General features: G+C 37.9%; 1 protein-coding gene across 1 annotated transcript; it reads right to left on the bottom strand.

Annotated features, from left to right (window-relative positions):
* Window positions 1-55: 55 nt before the first annotated feature.
* LOC311082205 (scavenger receptor cysteine-rich type 1 protein M130-like) lies at window positions 56-22,310 on the bottom strand (the record flags this gene model as incomplete). The annotated part of the gene is given in 34 exon segments (XM_084112940.1): window positions 56-84; window positions 207-269; window positions 720-782; window positions 1,091-1,159; window positions 1,521-1,577; window positions 1,697-1,756; window positions 2,255-2,338; window positions 2,437-2,637; window positions 2,750-3,055; window positions 3,231-3,308; window positions 3,422-3,457; window positions 4,990-5,253; window positions 6,003-6,320; window positions 6,397-6,720; window positions 6,897-7,211; window positions 7,335-7,446; window positions 7,448-7,659; window positions 7,925-8,242; window positions 14,871-14,933; window positions 15,137-15,199; window positions 15,499-15,567; window positions 15,933-15,989; window positions 16,109-16,168; window positions 16,733-16,816; window positions 16,915-17,124; window positions 17,228-17,542; window positions 17,718-17,795; window positions 17,920-18,210; window positions 20,008-20,325; window positions 20,417-20,500; window positions 20,599-20,922; window positions 21,030-21,347; window positions 21,764-22,081; window positions 22,194-22,310. Coding segments are annotated over 34 exon segments (5,619 nt in total). The 5' UTR covers window positions 22,252-22,310.
* Between the last annotated feature and the right edge of the window lie 916 nt (window positions 22,311-23,226).

Here is a 23,226-nt window from a genome sequence, read left to right as displayed (position 1 = left end):
TGATTTGATGAAGAGGCAGTGGGTGTGGTCAATGAGTCATATGGCTCCTCCCTCTTTATGACTCCTCCTCCACATCATCATAGTCTGTTTTTAAAATCAAAAGCAAACTGATCATTTTCATTGTAATATTTACATCAAGATGTAGTTTAAATGAGAAACATAACAAATAAAAATGAAATATGCTATAGAAATGTTCAATAACCTACCCAACAGGTTCCTCTCATCTTCATTGCTGTTCTTCACATCATCATACTCCTCCTGATCTCCCTCTGATTCACATGTGAAATAAAAACCTCATATTGTAGTTTGTAAATCAGCTTGTGTCATTAATGATGTCATTGATCTCTTTCACCTCATGACTGTCTGAGATTATTAGATTTACTCCTGATAAAGTCATGATGATTCATTATAAAGGTGCATTGCGCAAGTCTCTGAGTTTTTGCAGAACTATGCCCCCTCTGGCGACAAGCGAAACTGCAACACTGCAACTGAACGCGCATGACGTCACGCCCAGTCTCAAATTCCGACCCGAATCCCTCTTATTTATTTTACTGTAGAGGCAATCGCAGTGATCAGAGAAGGGCTCATTCAGCCCATCAGGCAATTGTTTAAGCATGTATGGGTTAGAAATGAAATGTTGCGCAATGCACCTTTAATGGTAGAAATGTTCAATATTAGTGGGTGAAGGTGATCATGAAATGCAGTTCTGTCTGACTCACCTTTTACATCTTGAAAGATCTGCCCATTAATGATGACATCATCATAATGCTCTGGTGTGTCCACTACACATGAACATATAGACAGCACAAACGCATTATATCTTACAATGTAATGGGATTAACCCATAATATCATAAATCACTATAAAAGGATTATGGAAAATACATCAATAACAATAAAAAGTAAACACCATTTTTGATAGAGTTCTGTCCACTTGTCATTACATCATCATAGCTCTCAGGTGTGTATTCTGTAAATTTAACATGAGACAATATATAATGTATATATATTTCTATATATACATATACAGATTTTAATATTTTTTAAATATTTCTTCCTCTTATAGAATAACCGAATGACACCTGTCTCACGATCTGGTTTCAGTCCATCAGTGATGACATCATCATAGTATCCCGGTGTGATTTCCTTCATCATCTCTTCTGCATCAAAACATGTATAATTTGGGCATTTTTTTATATTTTGGGAAACAAAATAAATGTAAAATATACTGTTGCAGGTTTTGGGTAATGAATGTTTGCTGTGTCCCAATTCAGAGGCTGTGTCCTCCGGTCGTCGCATTTGAAGGCTGTATACCTCATCAAGGATGTCTTATTTAAGAGAAGTAACCGTAATCAAATTGACTGTTATTCCTCATGAGGTGTAAAATACTAAAATTTCTTTCTTACTTTGCAATCTAACGGTTATTTTTCTTAAATGAGACCGCCTCAATGACGTATGCAGTCTTCAGATGCGACCTCCGGAGGACACAGCCTCTGATTGGGACACAGCGGGATCACTGACCTTTCAGGACACTGCCATTGGTGACATCATCATAATATGCAGTCTTGAACTCTTTTTCTAATAAGATAAAAGTTTTAGTATTGTGAACAGTTGAATTAGTGCTAAAATGTGTAAATTTAATTTTTTATATATTTGTAAAAAAAATTATTGATTTGGATCTACTTCAGCTCTCTAACCTGAGAGAAGCTCATCAGCATCTTCATACCCAGAATGCAGTTCTTCAGAGACGAGACTTCCTGTTAAAGGACAGCAGAACAGTCAGAAACATGTTCATCATTCCATACAGATTTCTCATTTGGATCATGAAGCATTGTGTTACAACATAACACAAATATTAATAACATACATTTTAAAAGCATTAGAGAAAATCCTAAGTTTTAGGCCTATTAGCAAACACACATGTATCCTCACATGAACCCATTCCTCACTGCCTTCCAGAAATACACACAGGAAGAGACAAACACACACACACACCTGCACCTTGACTTAGAAAAATATTAACCCCTCCTTATTACCCTCAAAATACACACAGGAAGACACTCATATACACACACACACACACACCCCACACACACACACACACACAAACACACACCTGCAGCGCTGTGGTTTTCTGTGAGGAATTCTCTGGTTTAAAGCCGGAGGTTTAACAGGACTAATAATAGATGAACATCAAGTGTCTGACAGACTCTCTTATTAATCATATTAAATAAGATTCACGGCTCATGTCTCACCTCTCTGAGTGAAGTGATTGTGTCTGTGATGAATCTCCTCATAAACGGCCTCAGTCGTCGTCCTGTGTCTCCTCTTAGAGAGAGCTGTGAGTGTAGACAGACAAACCTGCTGTCAGTTCACAACACATGACTGATCACACACTGAATAACACACAATATGACAGTCTCTGGATCTCTCCTACCTCTCCTCATCACTCTGTTCTGCTGAATCAGTATAAGCAGTGGCACTAAGAGCAGTAAGAGCAAAACTCCCAGTACAACCACAAGCACAGAGAGAGACACTGGAGGAGTTTGTGGAGGAGTGACTGATGTTGAGCGCACTGTCTGAGAAACTGGAGGAGAAGCTGATGTTGTTGTGGCAGGAGTAGTGGACACTGACAAATCTGGCAAATCTGTCAAAACAGACACAGACAGATTAAAAATCATGCAAATACACAGTTATTAGCACTAAAATTATGTGAAAATGACTAATATTGCTCAGTGTTTTGCTCTGACCTGCACAGGTGAGTCCTTTGTGGGAGCAGTCAGTGTGGTTCTTCAGGGAGAGAGGACAGTCCCACAGGTGAATCTCATTCCCTCTGCACTCGACTCTGTTCAGCCACACAACACCTTCACCAGCACCAAAGACTGAATTCCCATCAGCCCTCAGTGCTGCTCCACAACCCAGCTGCCTGCAGACCACCTGAGCATCGCTGATGTCCCACAGATCAGCACAGACTGAACCCCACACAGCGTTATGATACACCTCCAGCCTCCCAGAGCACCGGCCCAAACCTCCACTCAGTCTGAGAGGAACATGATCTAAATCACACACAGCAACATCATTGACCAGCTTCAACACATTTACAACAAAACACACTAAAGCTGGAGGCCTTTAAAGCTGTGATTAATTTTGAATGTGGAATAAAAATGTATTTACTGTACAAAAAAATATATATAGGGGAAAAAAAGAAATATAAGCTTATGATAAACTTACTTGAACACTGTCTCTGGTGAGGAGATGGAGAGTTTGAACATGTCAGACGACTCTGAGGAGACTCATGATTTTCCTTCTCTGAAATATGAAAGTTTCAAAACATCACTAATCAGAATATTAGGCATCATAAATAATATTTAACCAAACATGATCATGTCAAACTATCTTAAATCAGTTAAATATCTTCTTACCTGAGCAGGTGATCTTGGCCACTTCATTATAGTAAACTCCGTTTACAGAGGTGGATGTTCGACAGGAGCTGAGTAGGTGTAAAATCGGCAAGGCCATGGGGCCGGACGGCATCCCTGCTAGGGTGCTCAAGCTTTGTGCAATGGAACTCTCCCCGGTTCTGTATTCCATAATGCATGAGTCATACAGTACAGCACGGTGGCCCACCTTATGGAAAAAGTCCACCATCATTCCTCTACCAAAGAAACCCCGTCCATCAGAGCTCAACCATTACAGACCTGTTGCTCTCACACCCATAGCAAGCAAATGTTATGAAAAACTGATTCTGCGCACCATCTTGTCAACTGTCAATCCACAGCTGGACAAACATCAGTTTGCCTATAAAGCCAGGCGAGGGACGGAGGATGCTGTTGTATGTCTCCTTCATTCCCTCCTTCAACACCTGGAAGTATCTGGTAATTCTGCTGCAGTTCTTTTTGTGGACTTAAGCTCAGCTTTTAATACAATTCAACGTCATCAGATGATTAAAAAACTACGTAAACTCAGCGTTGCACCTCATTACATCCATCTGATTCACAGTTTCTTGAGCAACAGGCCACAGGCTGTGAGGATAGGGTCTGTCACATCGGGCACCACCATAACCAACACTGGAGCTCCTCAAGGCTGTGTCCTCTCTCCCTTTCTTTACACACTCTACACTAATGACTGTTTTAGTCCTTCATCCATCACAACATACTACAAATACTCAGACGATACTGCAATCCTGGCTCTCCTCAACGATCACACTAGCATTGCTGCTTATCATGACACGATATCACACTTTACACACTGGTGCACAGACAATTTTCTCCATCTCAATGTTGAGAAAACAAAAGAACTGGTCTTTAATGCACCCAGTCTCAGTCGGATCTCCATTCATGGCAACATAATAGAACAGGTTGAGAAATTCAAATATCTTGGACTCACCCTGGATAACAAGCTCACTTTTGACTATCACATAAAGGACATCCATAAACGCTCCCAACAGCGTCTGCATATTCTACGAAAACTAAGTTCCCTTTACATTGCCCCTCATCTTCTGTTACTACTGTACACAAGTATTATCCAGCCCATTCTGTTATACTGCTCCACCAGTTTTTACACCATGCTGTCAGTCATCAACAAAAACAAACTGAATAAAATCACACACATAGCTTCAAAAATAATACACTCCCCTACACCCAACATCTCAGAACTCAATGACAGAGCAATAGCCCGCCTTGCTCGGACAATAATAACAGACCCAGAGCACCCCCTCAACTTCCACTTCACTCTCTTGCCCTCCGGGCGAAGATACAGGACCCTAACATGGAGAAGGGCTCGTTTCAAAAAGAGCTTTGTACCATCTGCAATTTCAATCCTTAATAGGCTACAAAGTTGAACATTCACCTTTTTGTGTTTTTGTTGTTGCTGTTACGTGTTTTGTTGTTGCTGTTATATGCCAGTTGCGTGTGCTGTATGATAATCTGTGAGAACAAATTTCCCGTTAAGGGACAATAAATTATCTATCTATCTATCTATCTATTATCACAGTCATTCTGTCCCCAGGGTGAAGATGGACACTGCCATAGAGTGGAATCATGACGTCGACATTTAAAATAATCAAGCCAATTATGAGACTTCAGTCCCTCTGAAGAACTGGGTTCACTTCCAGATCTTCCACAGTTCAGCTCTTGACAGATCAGACTCGCTGTGTCTCTGTTCATCTGGTTTACACACACATTACCCCAGGATCCATTGTAGAAAACCTCCACATTCCCTTCACAGCCCTCAGTTAACCTGATCTCTTTAAACTCTAGAAAGACAAGGAAGAGAATCAATGTCAACTTTCATGTGAATCTGTTCATTTGGGATGCAAACCATTAAAGAATTTGACGAATAAATCAATTGACGGTTATTTTAGTGCTTTTAAGGTATAAATATTTGGAAAAACAAAATGCAAATCCATTTCTAAAGGATGAGATCATTTAAATAATAAATATATTTAAAACATTTAAAACAATTCATGCAAAGGGTGTTTACACAGACTTTTTAGTAACTTTTTAGTCTTTTGTTATTAAACAAATAAATGCTACTGACCAAATGCACACTATGTATATTTAGCTACATTTTGTTGTATGAGCATCCAGTCAGTAACTATATTTCAGTCTCAAAGTTTACTCTAAACTGCATGTTTTTAATTCACTGAACAAAACTGACCCATTTGTTCAGGAATCACTACACTAGTTATGCTGTGTGCTGAGAACCGACTCATTAATGTCATTCATTCGGACTACATTAGTCGCGTTATGCATTTCATGAAGTAATGTTGTGTTGTGGTACCGATAACTATAGTACTTCAGAAAACTCTGTCAGAGCACATAGAAAAGTGCATGTGAAAGAACAGTTATTGGTTCTAATATTTTATATATATTTTCAGAATAAGAACATATTCTCAGTTCCCAACACTGCTGTTGATGTGCATTACGCGAGTGTACTGGATATTATCGGTCACATTGATAGGTTATTGAAATGTTATTATTTAAATTATTCTTTACAATTTACCTGAGCACACGACTCCTACATCCTCCTTGTGTTGACAGTCATGTTTCCCCCAGCCTGGAGAAGAGCAGTTCCACAGGGACGTCTCATTCCCCTCACACTCCACCTCATCCAGCCATATGGGTCCAGAACCAGGACCAAACCAGGCTGGTACCTGCTGGTTACTGAGGGCCACTCCACACTGCAGCTGTCTGCACACCACATGGGCATCTTTAATATCCCAGGAGTCATCACACACTGTCCCCCATGAGCCGCTGTGAAAAACCTCCAGCCTCCCTGCACAGTCTCCCCCAGAACCCACCAGCCTGATGGACCCGCGACCTGATATTCAGAGAGAGAAAAACACATTATTGATCACTAACAACTGAAGAATCTGCCCAGATGTTGTTGTTCTCACCAAGGCAGGTGATTGACAGCTGTTGTGTGGAGCTGCAGTTGAGAGTTTGTGGAGAGCTGCAGTTCCCCAGATGAGCTTCACTCCCAGAGCACTGGAAGCTTGTCACACACTCATGACTGTGTTCAGGACTGGATGAAGAGGAGCCGGAGAAGTTCAGCACAGAGCCACAGCCCAGCTGTCTGCAGACCACAGAGGATTCAGTGAGACTCCAGGAGTCCAGCAGAACTCTCCTCCAGACCTGATGGATGGAAACTTCCAGCTCCCCCTCACACTGTCTCTCTCCAGACAACCGCACCAGACCGTCATGAACAGCCAGAGAGGAATCTGAAGAACGTATCTTATGTTTTATTTGCAAGTTTGGTAATATGCTTTACATTAATAATAGATTTTATAAAATTATAAATGAACATAAAGACAATTGAAATATTGCATTTATATGCCTACTATTAAGTCTTTCAGGAGCATGAAATCAATGAAGTCTTCCAGTTATATGAACTCACCAGAGCAAATGACTCCAACATCTCGTCTATGAGAACATTCAGCTCGACTCCATGAAGAGACGGAACATTCTGAGAGTTTTGTTTCATTCCCGTCACAGTCAAACACATCAGCCCAGATTTCACCACTTCCCTCTCCAAACCAGTCTGATCCCACAACAGACACAGCAATCTCACAATTCAGCTGTCTACAGAGGACACTGGCAGCTCTCATATCCCAGCATGCATCACACACTGAGCCCCATTCATTGAGAAACCAAAGCTCCACTCTTCCAGAACAGGAATCTGAGCCGTTAACCAGTCTGAGGTCAGAGTAACCTGGACAAAGAACACAGAGTTGACTGAAACTGATCAAACCAAGAAGAAATCAATCAAACAATAATTACATTTTAGTTAACAATTTGATTTCTCTATAGAAAGGCTGAACATTGACATTTTTACCAGAACATATCAGTCCTACGTCGTTGTCATGGGTGCAGTTTATATTATGTGAGGTTGATGATGGACAGCGTTGAATGTGTGTTTCATCTCCTCTGCACTGAATCTCTTGTGTCACACATCTGAGCGTCTCCTTTTCCAAAAGCATCTTCTCCCAGCACCTGTACAGGAGCCCCACAGTCCAGCTCTCTACACACAACCTCTGCATCCTGCTGGTCAAAGGCAGCGTCACACACTGTGCCCCATCGTCCTCCAATATACATCTCCACTCTCCCAGAACACAGGTGAGACCCGTCCACAAGTCTTGACCTTCCATAGTTTATTGTTTCTGAATATATTTACACAAAAGAGAAGACCATCTGTCACTATGATTATGATATGGACATGAAACAATATTCCTTCATTAATAATAGATTTTATTAATAGATAAAACTGAGTTGTTAAGACAATAAAATATACTTTTCATCAATTAGCTGCTTATGATTTGCTCTGACATCAAATTACATTAAATTACATTAAATTGCTTATAAGATGTTTATCAATGAAAGTCTTATCAGTGATGTATTAACAGAGTGATGTATGGAGCCGCTCACCTGAGCATCTGACTCCAGCATCATATTGATGACCACAGCCAATATTAACACCCCATCCTAATGACCCACAGTTCTTCAGTGTTGACTCTGATCCACTACAGCCCACATTATCCATCCAGATTGGTCCTGATCCTTGTCCAAAGCGAGTATCACGCACAGCCTCTAGAGCCTTTCCACATCCTATCTCTCTACACACCACTGCAGCATCAGTCATATCCCAGTTAACATGACACACTGTTCCCCACCAACCATCATAATGAACCTCCACTCTACCAGAACAGGGACTGTTACCACCAACTAACCTCACAGTCTCAAAATCTGTACATGAAAGAGAGAAAGGGATCGAATCATGCAAAGTCAAGAAACATAAGATGTAATAAGTTGGTAAATAGAAATATATACATATAAATATAACTGGACAACTAAAGCTGGGCATGAGTGTATAACAAATTGATTTCCTGTAAAAGCTCAAATCATTTATAAAATGTAATTGATAATTAATGATCTAGTGTCAAGATCTTGGTTTCTAGATATTACAAAGTCTTCTATTCAGTTTCTAGTGGTATAATGCCATCATAAACAAACTACTTATTTAAAAATGTTAAATTTTACATCTTTAAAATCTATTTTGTACTTACCAGATGTGGTTATAGTGACTATAGAGGAGAGTAAAACGAGTGTCAGAAATCCCTCCATCTTCTTCTGCTCGTCACACTGTTTGTTTGACTCTGTTTCTCCTCTGCTCCCTCAAACACACTGAAGAAACTGGCTCCTGTCAGTCCCCTAAAGAGAGAGAGACTCTCACAGCTGCCAATGACACTCACTGTTACCTTATTAGACACAACAGAGGAAATCATCAAACACAATCACTGACAAATCACACAGCAGCATTTTTATTTTCTCCATATATATCAATAAAGTGTGAGCGCTGATGAGCGGGACTCCTCCTCCAGTGTGAAGAGACACTTCACTGAGGACAGACTCGTGTCAGTCATATGTCAGCGTGGAGAGAAAGTCACACTAAACTTACAGGAGATTGATAGAGAAACACTGCAGGTTATATTCAGCATCAAAGCCTGTCACTGCACACACAACATACAAGACTGACTGATGACTGACTAATCAATTACTGAAGCTTTACTTCACACACAAAAGTACTTGATCGTTGATATAAATATATAAATCATATTAAACTGAACATTTTAAAGTTATTTTTGGAACAAATGTGTATATATCAAGTGTATTTTACAATACTGTTATTATGTTCTAACCAAGAGCACAATTAACAGTATGTTAATAAATTATTAAATTAACTGGAATGGTTGTGTACAACAAACAGACAAGTTTCAGACCACATTTGTATATAAACATTGTTTTCTTTTCCACATGTATTCATTTGGCATTATATTCAACACATGTGTAGCTGTAATGTGTTTAATGTTGTGATGCATAATTCCTCCAGCAGATAGCAGCAAAACACTTATTATAAAGAGAAGCAGAAAAGAGTCTGGTCTATGAGCTTCTCATTTGTATTGGCAGAAAATGTAAATTACTTTGTTTATAGCTATAATTTTAATTTATTAGATAGAGTGAAGTCAGCAAAATTTGGACACTTTTTTGGTAAACTGTGTATTAAATACAAATAAATCTATTCAGCCTACACTGTTATTGTTTTAAACAAATGCTCAAGGTCTCTTGTGTCTCCAGCTATGGTTGTTTGAAGGAATATGGGTGTTTTTTTTTAAGATATACAAAGACTCAAAAATGAGAAGAACCCATTTTTATTCTATAGTCTTCAGGTAAATTTGGGACACACAATTGAATCAAGTTTGTGATTGGATAATACAATTGCTTGCAACAGGATATTGCACAAATTATTTTTTAATAGAAATTTTTCAAAATGTAAAACAATAACTTTATTAAAACATACAACTCTATAACGGATTGTGTTGATGATGTTTCATGCACAGCTCTGGGCTACTTTTAAAACATTTTGGAACCAGTAATAACCTTTGACCTTTCATTAAAAAGCTTTGTTTTTGTTTTCAAAAAACAGTTTCATTCCGTTAGCTTTGGCATATTCAAAAGCTTTTTTTAGACACGTTTTCTAGTTCCTTCTCACAGTCTGAGAAAAAAGGTTATCGTTCATTGGTGTGGATGCAAATACAGTATAGTTATCATTATAGTTATCTATATAGGCCTAGTTATCGTGCTTGGTGTGAACGGGCCTTTACCCTACACTCAGTGTTGATCCTTTCATTATTTCTTCACTCCACTGATAGGCTTTACCTCTCTTGTTTGACTCACATGTTTTTTTTTCCTTTTTGTGACATTTTCTGTAAAACAAAACAACTTTTCACATTAAGCAATGAATTATCTTTTATTTTATAGGATGTCCCACTTCCCATTTTATCTAACACTTTAAGGTAAATTGGGACAGTAACAAAAAAGACCACCCACCATTATCGCAAATTATTTTTTAAAGAGCACTACACCAAAAAGCTTTTTTTGTCCCATTTTAGCTGATGTCCCGCTTTTGCTGACTTCAACCCTAGTTCAATTCATATCACATTAATTTTACTCTTTGTCTGCCTTTATGAAATAGGCTATTGTACTAATACAGTACACAGAATGACAATGATGTAAATATAAGCTAGCCTACTGTAGTGAGAGTGATAAGCTTATTTATTGTATTTTCAGCAGGTTCTCATAATAAGAACCTCATAAGAATCGTTTCTAAAGGTAAGTGTTTATTAAAAATCAAATGAAACTGTCAAATAAAGCCATAAAATAAAGTGGCAATTTATAATTAAAAAAAAAATATGGAAAAAATAAAACATTAGTTGGTTTCCTTTAACTGTTAATGTCTCCCCCTACAACAACATAACGTCTAGTTATACGTTCACTGTGTGCTGGTCAGTGATTTTATTGTAATAGCCTAAATGTTGAACAGCAACATCCATTTATCGAACTCCATTTCGCACCCGCTCCGTTCTCCCGTTCCGTCTGAACTTTTCCCGAGATTCCTGCAGCTACAGTAGCCTACTTGCTTTAGCGTATCAACAATTTAATTAACTCAACTCAATCCATGACCACGACTGAAGTACAATGTATCCATTAATTGCACAAAAACTCACCGGTTATAACGGGCGCGTCCACAATGACTCGGCGTCACACATCCATCTGTCTTGATGCTGTTCATGTTTGATGGGTTCAATCCTACCAGGTGTTCTTGCTACTGTAGCCTAATTACCGAAAGTTACACTGTAAAATCGCTTTAATTAGGCAGTACTTTCCGGGCTGTAATCTAAAGCGTTACCAGTTTTTCTTCAGTTATAGCAACATTTATAGGCTAACTTGTTTCATGGAGTAGGCTAGAGCTCATTTCACTGCACAGTGATTTTACACTTTATCTGCTGTTGTAGCCTTATAGCCTATGCACAGAGTGACAGAATGTATGTAGGCTTAATCTAATGACACTCTTTAGGGGGTTTTAATATAAGGGTTTTCACTGACAATTTTTTTAATTTGCCCTATAATATTGGATATTTTTGCCTTTGAGTCAGGTCAGCATGTACATGATGATGCTTTATTCTAGAAGAAAATGGAAACATTTAGAAGGCTATAGCCTACTATCATATATATATTAGGCTATAAGTTTCCTTTTATAAATTTGACTCGAGAAGATAGATGCAGGTTTTTCACGCCATCTTAGGCGACGTCTGACGGTGGCTAGATTTAGGCCTACAGTGCATTTCGGGGTGGTGGCTGTTTGCTATTTTAACATAAGTAGCCTACATGTTTACATGTTTTGCCAATTGCTTGATCAACTTACTATATAAACCTATATAGAAGTAATGCATTGTACATTGTTTTTGTATTGTTTAAACGTGAATATGAAATAAAAATAGTGAATAGGCCTACATGTTGTGTTTGTGGTATAGGCCTACAGCCGCGGATCAGTTGCACACTGCAAACGCATCATAGGCTATGTGAAAGTACAATAGCGCGTTTCTAACCATTTTCTAAAGAAAATATATTTAATTTTTGAATAAATGGCAATAATGTATATTTTAATAACGTTATAGATCCTTAATAATCCATAATAAAGGACTAAAATGTGAATGTATTCTGTCTGAATCTCATCTCTGTCTCATGCTTCATCAGGTCAGGGGTTTGCCTTCAAAAGGAAGGAGAAAGTAAGGCATGAATACAACAAACTTCTTCGAAAGGACAGGAAGAAAAACCAAGCATCAACAGTTCAGTTAGAGGAGAAATATCCCGAGCATCTGAGACATCTGTACCTGTCTGAAAAAGAACGAGATGAAGAAGAACAGGAGAAAAAGAAGAAAAGATGTGAAGGAAGAGCACTGGATAAAGAGACAGAGTCAGATGATGAACTAAACATGGGGTCGGATTCTTTAGATTCTCCTGAGAAACACGTCTTAAACACAACGACCCTGATCCTGATTCATCTAATAAACCAGCACAGTCCAGTAACAGTAACAGATAGTGTGTATACATACACAGTGCATGTGTGTGTGTATTATATTCAAATAATAGTCCATTTGCATCAGCAAAGCCACATTCCTGATTTGTGTCATCAGCTCCCACAAGGCCCCGTTCATTCAAAGGAAGCATAAAATGTATTCGTATTAAAAGACAAAGCAAGAATATGAGAGGATGAAGGAGGAATGTGCACGAAAAAGAGAGGTGAGGCAACAGAAACTGGCCAATATAAAATTATTACATCTAACAAATGTATACTCAGTGCTAGAGTCTACAAATGCAGTCCTTTTAATCAGTTTGATGGAATTGTTGTACAGTTTTCCATTTCCTAATGAATCTCCTATGTGATGTCATTAAAGGGATAGTTCACCCAGTAATGAAAATTCTGTCATGATTTACTCATCCTCATGTTGTTCCAAACCCACAAGACTTTCGTTCATCTTCGTAACACAAATCGAGATATTTTAATGAAATTTGAGAGGTTTCTGTCCCTCCATTGACACGCAATTACCACTTTGACGCTTCAAAAAGGTCATAAAGAGATTGTAAAACTATAGTTTGAATTTTCTGAAGAGAAAATTATATGATGAATGGATTTAATTTAGGATTTTATTCACATATAAACATTCAGCAACTCACACATCAGTTGTGGTAAACAGAAGCTCAAGCATGCGAGAAATAAATAATGAGGTTCATTCTGGTGTTACGCAGCACGTTTGAGCTTCAGCAAGAACCAATGAGGTTTGTTCTCGTGCGTCAAGCAGGATCTGTTGAGCTTCTGTTTATGTTTTCTGATCAATGTTTATATGTGACCCTGGACCACAAAACCAGTCACATGGGTACATTTTTTAAATTGAGATTTATACATCATCTGAAAGCTGAATAAATAAGCTCTCCATTGATGTGGTTTGTTAGGAATATTTGGCCGAGATTCAACTATTTGAAAATCTGGAATCTGAGGGAGCAAAAAATCGAAACATTGAGAAAATCATCTTTAAAGTTGTCCATTCACTCACAAAAATAAATGTTTTATATATTTACAGTAGGAAATTTACAAATTATATTCATGGAACATGATCTTTACTTAATGTTCTAATAATTTTTGGCATAAAAGAAAAATCAATAATTTTGACCCATACAATGTATTTTGTGATCCAGGGTCACATATGTGAATCATATAAATAATATAAAATGATCATGTCTCTTGGTAGTTGCGTGGACTGTCAATGGAAGGACAAATATCTCTAAGATTTCTTTTAAAATGTCTTAATTTGTATTTCGAAGATGAACGAAAGTCTTGCAGGTTTGGAACGACATGAGGGTGAGTAATTGATGACATTTTTTAAATTTTTGGGTGAACTAAGCCTTTAAGGAAGATCCATTATGTCATGTACATACACATTTTCACCACCCTTACATTCTTTGCCTACATGATTGACACATGTTTTATTATGTGTGTCTCTGTAGGAATTCTCGAAAGACAAATCTCAGCGTGAGGAGGCTCTGAAGAAATACAAGGAAAAGAAGATGTCAACATATCAGCTGTTGAAGAGAAAAACCAAGAAGGGTCAGCCCAACCTCAGCCTGCAGATGGAGCTATTGCTGCAAAAGATTCAAGCGCAGCGCAAATAACTCACATCAGACTTAAAAACTGTTTCAAGCTGTTTAAAGCATTTTAAAGTAAAAATGCTCCATCACACAATAAAATGTGCAGTTTGGGTGAGTGTTTTTCTTACATAATGTGTATAACTGTGTCTTTACAGTATATTCTTTTTTTAAATAAAAGGTTACAAAAAGTTAATTCAAGCTGACAGCACACAATAAATACTATTACTAAATACTATGGCAGTAAATTTATGGAAAAATGTGATGCCTAATTATAATTTAATGAGTGGTAAATCCATTTTATCATTATATTTAGGTAGATAATGCTGTCAGCAGCTGAACTGCTTAACCGTTTTTTCAAGAACTTTAAATGTTTATAGTGTTTTGCATAATTTTCTGATTTCCTCTAACTGCTTTTTAAAATATATTGTGACAAACGTAATGAATAAATGGTATATTTTGTTTATTAGCTGAAAAATATTGATATTAAAATAAAAAATAGGCCAAATATTAAAATACAAATACTACAAAATTTGTTGCAATGCATGTAACCTGTTATACAAAAATATTTCAGATAATAAAAACATGAATCTTTAACAGCAGTTTAAGAAACACTCATATCTCCAGGAACTGTAATATGATTTGATGAAGAGGCAGTGGGTGTGGTCAGTGAGTCATATGGCTCCTCCCTCTTTATTTGACTCCTCCTCCACATCATCATAGTCTGTTTTTAAAAACATTTTCATTGCAATATTTACATCAAGATGTAGTTTAAATGAGAAACATAACAAATAAAAATTAAATATGCTATAGAAATGTTACAATAACCTACCCAACAGGTTTCTCTCATCTTCACTGCTGTTCTTCACATCATCATACTCCTCCTGATCTCCCTCTGATTCACATGTGAAATAAAAACCTCATATTGTAGTTTGTAAATCAGCTTGTGTCATTAATGATGTCATTGATCTCTTCACCTCATGACTGTCTGAGATTATTAGATTTACTCCTGATAAAGTTATGATGATTCATTAATATTAGAAATGTTCAATATTAGTGGGTGAAGGTGATCATGAAATGCAGTTCTGTGCGACTCACCTTTTACATCTTGAAAGATCTGTTCATTAATGATGACATCATCATAATGCTCTGGTGTGTCCACTACACATGAACATATAGACAGAACAAACATTGCATTATATCTTACAATGTAATGGGATTAATACATAATATCATAAATCACTATAAAAGGATTATGGAAAATACACCAATAACAATAAAAAGTAAACACCATTTTTGATAGAGTTCTGTCCACTTGTCATTACATCATCATAACTCTCAGGTGTGTATTCTGTAAATTTAACATGAGACAATATATAATGTATATATATACAGATTTTAATAGCTATATTTGAAATATTTCTTCCTATTATAGAATAACCGAACGACACCTGTCTCACGATCTGGTTTCAGTCCATCAGTGATGACATCATCATAGTATCCCGGTGTGATTTCCTTCATCATCTCTTCTGCATCAAAACATGTATAATTTGGGCGTTTTTTAATATTTTGAGAAACAAAATAAATGTAAAATATACTGTTGCAGGTTTTGGGTAATGAATGTTAGCTGTGTCCCAATTCAGAGGCTGTGTCCTCCGGTTGTCGCATTTGAAGGTTGTAAACCTCATCAAGGATGTCTTATTTAAGAGAAGTAAGTAACCGTAATAAAATTGACTGTTATTCCTCATGAGGTGTAAAATACTGAAGCTTCTTTCTTACTTTGCAATCTAATGGCTATTTTTCTTAAATGAGACCGCCTCAGTGACGTATGCAGTCTTCAGATGCGACCTCCGGAGGACACAGCGTCTGATTGGGACACAGCGGGATCACTGACCTTTCAGGACACTGCCATTGGTGACATCATCATAATATGCAGTCTTGAACTCTTTTTCTAATAATATAAAAGTTTTAGTATTGTGAACAGTTGAATTAGTGTTAAAATGTGTAAATTTCATTTTTTATATATTTGTAAAAAAAATTATTGATTTGGATCTACTTCAGCTCTCTAACCTGAGAGAAGCTCATCAGCATCTTCATACCCAGAATGCAGTTCTTCAGAGACGAGACTTCCTGTTAAAGGACAGCAGAACAGTCAGAAACATGTTCATCATTACAAACAGACTGACTCCTCATTTCTCCTTTGGATCATGAAGCATTGTGTTACTTACAACACAACACAAATATTAATAACATACATTTTAAAAGCATTAGAGGCAGAAATACCATGTTTTTTGTTTTAGGCCTATTATAAAAACACATGTATCCTCACATGAACCCATTCCTCACTGCCTTCCAGAAATACACACAGGAAGAGACAAACACACACATAAACACAAATACACACACTCACACAACACACACACACACCTGCACCTAGACTTAGAAAAATATGAACCCCTCCTTATTACCCTCAAAATACACACAGGAAGAGACACTCACTGACACACACACACACACACACACACACACACACACACACACATAAACATGCACCTGCAGCTCTGTGGTTTTCTGTGAGGAATTCTCTCTGGTTTAAAGCCGGAGGTTTAACAGGACTAATAATAGATGAACATCAAGTGTCTGAAAGACTCTCTTATTAATAATATTAAATAAGTTTCACGGCTCATGTCTCACCTCTCTGAGTGAAGTGATTGTGTCTGTGATGAATCTCCTCATAAACGGCCTCAGTCGTCGTCCTGTGTCTCCTCTTAGAGAGAGCTGTGAGTGTAGACAGACAAACCTGCTGTCAGTTCACAACACATGACTGATCACACACTGAATAACACACAATATGACAGTCTCTGGATCTCTCCTACCTCTCCTCATCACTCTGTTCTTCTGAATCAGTATAAGCAGTGGCACTAAGAGCAGTAAGAGCAAAACTCCCAGTACAACCACAGGCACAGAGAGAGACACTGGAGGAGTTTGTGGAGGAGTGACTGATGTTGAGCGCACTGTCTGAGAAACTGGAGGAGAAGCTGATGTTGTTGTGGCAGGAGTAGTGGACACTGACAAATCTGTCAAATCTGTCAAAACAGACACAGACAGATTAAAAATCATGCAAATACACAGTTAGTAGCACTAAAATTATGTGAAAATCACTATTATCGGTCAGTGTTTTGCTCTGACTTGCACAGGTGAGTCCAGCGTGCTCTTTGTGGGAGCAGTCAGTGTGGTTCTTCAGGGAGAGAGGACAGTCCCACAGGTGAATCTCATTCCCTCTGCACTCGACTCTGTTCAGCCACACAACACCTTCACCAGCACCAAAGACTGAATTCCCATCAGCCCTCAGTGCTGCTCCACAACCCAGCTGCCTGCAGACCACCTGAGCATCGCTGATGTCCCACAGATCAGCACAGACTGAACCCCACACAGCGTTATGATACACCTCCAGCCTCCCAGAGCACCGGCCCAAACCTCCACTCAGTCTGAGAGGAACATGATCTAAATCACACACAGAAATCATCACTGACCAGCAATACTTTTTCAATGCATTTTATGACTATTTAAAGTTGTGACAAATTATGAATGTGGAATGTGGATTCAGTGTACAAGTGCTCAGATATTAATAATTCAATATACTGTGAATAAAGAAAATACATCCTTATAATTATCTTACTTGAACACTGTCTCTGGTGAGGAGATTCTGAGGTAGAACATGTCAGACGACTCCGAGGAGATTCACGAGTCTGCTCCTCTAAAATTAAAACATTAAAATTGAACTCAATACTGAATAGAAAAATTATAAATATTAATAATAATTATAATGAAACAAACATGACATTTTCCAACTATCTTAAATCAGTTAAATATTATTTGACCTGAGCAGGTGATCTCGGCCGCTTCACAGTCATTCTGTCCCCAGGGTGAAGATGGACACTGCCATAGAGTGGAATCATGAGGTCGACATTTTAAATAATCAAGCCAATTATGAGACTTCAGTCCCTCTGAAGAACTGGGTTCACTGCCAGATCTTCCACAGTTCAGCTCTTGACAGATCAGACTCGCTGTGTCTCTGTCCATCTTGTTGTAACACACATTACCCCAGGATCCATTGTAGAAAACCTCCACATTCCCTTCACAGCCCTCAGTTAACCTGATCTCTTTAAACTCTAGATGGAAAAGGATGAGATTGAGAATCAATGCATTTAAAACAATTAGCTCTTTAATGTCTTCTCACTGTCTTTTTAGGAGGCGGCATACAGTGAAATAATTGGTCTCAACTTTACATATATAAAATGGAGGACACTAAAATCATGCATTAGTGTATAAATATAAAACACTAAGTTTTTTTTTAAATCGCTTGCACAACATTTCTGAAACTTAATTTTTTTAAACTCACAAAACCACAAAACATGAACCCAAGATGTAAAAAATCGCACATCTCTTGCAAAAGCAAACACTTCATATAAATCTATATTACAGGTTTTTTTTTATTGTTTTACACACTTTGTACTTGAGGCCCACTTAGCGTAACCATTCACTCATAAACCTAATCTTCAGACCAAGTCTGCAAAACTGCAAGCAGTCAATGTGAAAAATGTAAAACACGGCTCTATTGCATCTTTTGCTTGTTCAGTGCAGTGGAGTGTATAGGAGTTTATCACACTTACATGTATGTGCACAAATACTGTATATACAGTATGTATGCTCAATCGATAAACTTTACAGTTATTGAACTGAACTGACTTGAGCTGAATAATGACACTATTGGCTTGTTAGAGCTGCTTTATATCAGAATTTACAATTGTTACAATTGTGAAGCTTATTTGAAACAATCTGTATTATATAAAGCACTACAGAAATAAATGTGAATTGACTTATTCAGTATATATTTACAAAATAAGCAGAAATCCAAGGGTCAAAAGTGTATTTCTTTCTCAAAAATTGAGTTTTGATTTCTAAGTGATCAAATTAGGTATATTTACACTATAAAAAGAAATGCAAGAGGGTAAAAATAATTTCTTTCTTTCTGAAAAACATTGCATTTTGAATCCAAAGTGATCAATTTATGTTTTCACACACTGGGTGTAGGTAATCGGAAAATGATTGTACCATTTAAATGGCAGTGTTTTCTAAAATAACACAAGAAACACTAGTTTTGAATAATGAGAACTGTGTTAAGCATTTTGCAAAAAGTTTGTTTTACAAATGAAAATAAATGAGTGTAAAGCAGATAATGTGTTTGCAGTTTTGCAGACTTGGTCTGAAGATTAGGTATATGAGTGAATGGTTTCTCTAAGGGGGCTCAAATACCACTTATAGTGTGTAAGCAATTTAAAGCAAAACTGTAATACTAACCAATAATGTGTTTCTTTATTTACACTTTGTCTTCTGATCCAGTCAGTAGTTGTAAGATTTATGGCTTTCATTCACTAAAAAGAACCAAACTATTAGAGTTATTTGTTCGGAAATCAGACTACATTTGTGGCACTCTGTGTTTTACGAGTTCACACTTACAAATGATTAGATAGAGTAAAAGCGTATGCGAGTTTGGCGTGCTGTCCGAGGGAGAGCTCTGAGCTCAGAATGTGCCCGAACCCAGAGTACTCCCCCCGTATCTCTGGTTAGGATAGTAACCAAGTGTGAGGAGACATGTGGAGGGATGCAGAAAACACTGTCGAGGAACATAGGTGAGTCGGCTACGTGTTTATAGGCCCCGTTTCATGCTGATTGGATAGATCATTTGAACATGCTCCCCCCGAACTTTGTCAATACAACTTCAGTTAGTGCTGTAGATTTATAGTGTCGTGCTGTAGCTCAAGTACTCTGTCAGAGTATTTTAGTACAGTATCTCGTCTAGATTTGAAAAATGCACTTGTGTATAAGTACACCTAATCACATACATAGGTTATTGAAATGTTTAAAATATTGTCAAGTTAATATTTAACATATTGTTTGCTGTTTACCTGAGCACACGACTCCTACATCCTCCTTGTGTTGACAGTCATGTTTCCCCCAGCCTGGAGAAGAGCAGTTCCACAGGGACATCTCATTCCCCTCACACTCCACCTCATCCAGCCATATGGGTCCAGAACCATTACCAAACCAGGCTGGTACCTGCTGGTTACTGAGGGCCACTCCACACTGCAGCTGTCTGCACACCACATGGGCATCTTTAATATCCCAGGAGTCATCACACACTGTCCCCCATGAGCCGCTGTGAAAAACCTCCAGCCTCCCTGCACAGTCTCCCCCAGAACCCACCAGCCTGATGGACCCGCGACCTGATATTCAGAGAGAGAAAAACAGTGCTTGTACATGAACATTATTTATCATTAACAACTAAAGAATCTGCCTAGATGATGATTTTCTCACCAAAGTGTTTGATTGACAGCTGTTGTGTGGAGCTGCAGTTGAGAGTCTGTGGAGAGCTGCAGTTCCTCAGATGAGCTTCACTCTCTGGAGAGAGTATTTATTTGTAATTCAGTATTTATCTAAAATGTATACAACATTTTAATCTGAAACCAATGACTTTATCACGGTGTGAATTTGCTCACCAGAGCAGACGACTCCAACATCTCGTCTATGAGAACATTCAGCTCGACTCCATGAAGAGACGGAACATTCTGAGAGTTTTGTTTCATTCCCGTCACAATCAAACACATCAGCCCAGATTTCACCACTTCCCTCTCCAAACCAGTCTGATCCCACAACAGACACAGCAATCCCACAATTCAGCTGTCTACAGAGGACACTGGCAGCTCTCATATCCCAGCATGCATCACACACTGAGCCCCATTCATTGAGGAACCAAAGCTCCACTCTTCCAGAACAAGAGTCTGAACTGTTTATTCCATTGACCAGTCTGAGATCAGTGTAACCTGTGCAGAGAACTGACAGCTTATTTAAACATGAAACTAGAATAGATTGAGATAATCTATAATACCAGATAATTTATCTAAATAAATGCCAAATGTTTATACTTAACCAGAACAGATCAGTCCCACATCATTGTCATGAGAACAGTTGTGTATCTGTGAAGATGATCGTGAACAGTCGTCTATTTGAGACTCATTTCCTCTGCACTGAATCTCCTCTGACCAAACTCGACCCTTTCCTTTTCCAAAAGCATCTTCTCCCAGCACCTGTACAGGAGCCCCACAGTCCAGCTCTCTACACACAACCTCTGCATCCTGCTGGTCAAAGGCAGCGTCACACACTAAACCCCATCCTTCTGTACGAAGCATCTCTACTCTCCCAGAGCACAGGTGAAACCCGTCCACAAGTCGAAGTCGTTGCTCTGAGTCTTTGAATTATAACGACAGATCATTAATTAAACAAATTTATTCACCTGGAACACTAGAAAAATCTTTGTATTTCATTAATTCACTTAATCTGCACTTATTTTATCTGTAATTTTATTTTTCATCTGTAATTTTATAATCTTCATTAAATAAAGAATGTAAATAAGATTGTCAAATCAGGCTGTGAATAATAAAAAAATACATTACATAGGCCTATTTAGTGGGGATTCTCTGCATTATATTTTATTATAAGAAAATAAAGAATGGGGATAATATAATATCATGAACAAAATTATTAAACAGATTGCATGTTTCATAAGATTGACACTGATGAAGTTTGTCCTCACCAGCATACAGAAACATTACGCTTGAGTGAGAATTATGAAAGAGTGATGTGATAAGTTGAGCGGAAGCTTACCTGAACAGACGACACCAGCATCAAGATCATGATTACAGTTCCCTGCTATATATTGGCTATCTGAACTGCAGTCTTTCAGTGCAGTCTCTGATCCACTACAGAGCATAAAACCCATTGGAATTGGTCCTGATCCTTCTCCAAAGTGAGCGTCATATGTTGCTTTTACAGCCGTCCCACAGTCCAGCTCTCTACACACCACTGCAGCATCAGCAATATCCCACCAATGATGACACACTGTTCCCCACTGACCATCATGAAGAACCTCCACTCTTCCAGCACAGGGATTACTGCCATTCACCAACCTCACACTCACACTGTCTACACATGAGCGACAGGGAGACAACTAGTAAATATACCAATGTAAGTGTAACATTACATGTAAATGATTTCAGCTCATATGAAAGAATAAAGTATCTCTTTATGTACCTACCAGAGGTGCTGAGTTTTACCATATAGCACAGAAACATCAGCATCAGACAGCTCTTCATCTTCTGCTCGACACACACTCGTCAGCTCAGAATGCAGCACAAGTTTCTCCTCTGCTCCCTCAAACACACTGAAGAAACTGGCTCCTGTCAGTCCCCTAAAGAGAGAGAGACTCTCACAGCTGCCAATGACACTCACTGTTACCTTATTAGACACAACAGAGGAAATCATCAAACACAATCACTGACAAATCACACAGCAGCATTTTTATTTTCTCCATATATATCAATAAAGTGTGAGCGCTGATGAGCGGGACTCCTCCTCCAGTGTGAAGAGACACTTCACTGAGGACAGAATCATATCTTTCATAAGTCAGGATGGAGATAAAGTCACACTAAGGAGATTGATAGAGAAACACTGCAGGTTATATTCAGCATCAAAGCCTGTCACTGCACACAGGAGATACAAGACTGATGACTGATTTTTGTAAGTCTGATCACTTCAAACACTTGTAACTTAGTAGAAAATATTTTTTTCATCAATTATTTGCATAAATGTACAATTTTTATCTCATTGTTTTCTGGATAAATTATGCATAATATTACTAATGTGGAATATACTGCTTTGTTCTTTTATTCTAAAAATACAATTGTATTACACCATACAACAACTATATTGTTATAAGCTATTCAGATGTGTTTTTATTAAATAAATTAAATATTATCTACATAAATAGGTAAACCTATTTAAAAAAAAAAAATAACAGCAATGAATGTGCGTTTAATGCTGTATTTGTCCAGTAGATGGCAGCAAAACACCTCTTACTGTAAAGACTATAGTGTTGCACATGAGGGAGAGTGAATCAATGGTTTTTCTTCACTTATATCAACATTTATAAGTAACTTGTTTCATGTAGTAGAGCTCATTTCAACTGCACATTGATTTTTACACTTTATCTGCTGTTGGGCCATTTCACCAAATGGGTGACATTTGCTTGTTGTAACTTCAAAATTAAACTTAATTTTTTTATATTTTTT

This window comes from Abramis brama (assembly GCF_963993115.1).
Source record: "Abramis brama genome assembly, chromosome: 4".
Lineage (NCBI taxonomy): Eukaryota > Metazoa > Chordata > Actinopteri > Cypriniformes > Leuciscidae > Abramis > Abramis brama.
The sequence above is the reverse complement of the archived record's forward strand: the minus strand, read 5'-3'. Positions and strand labels throughout refer to the sequence as shown.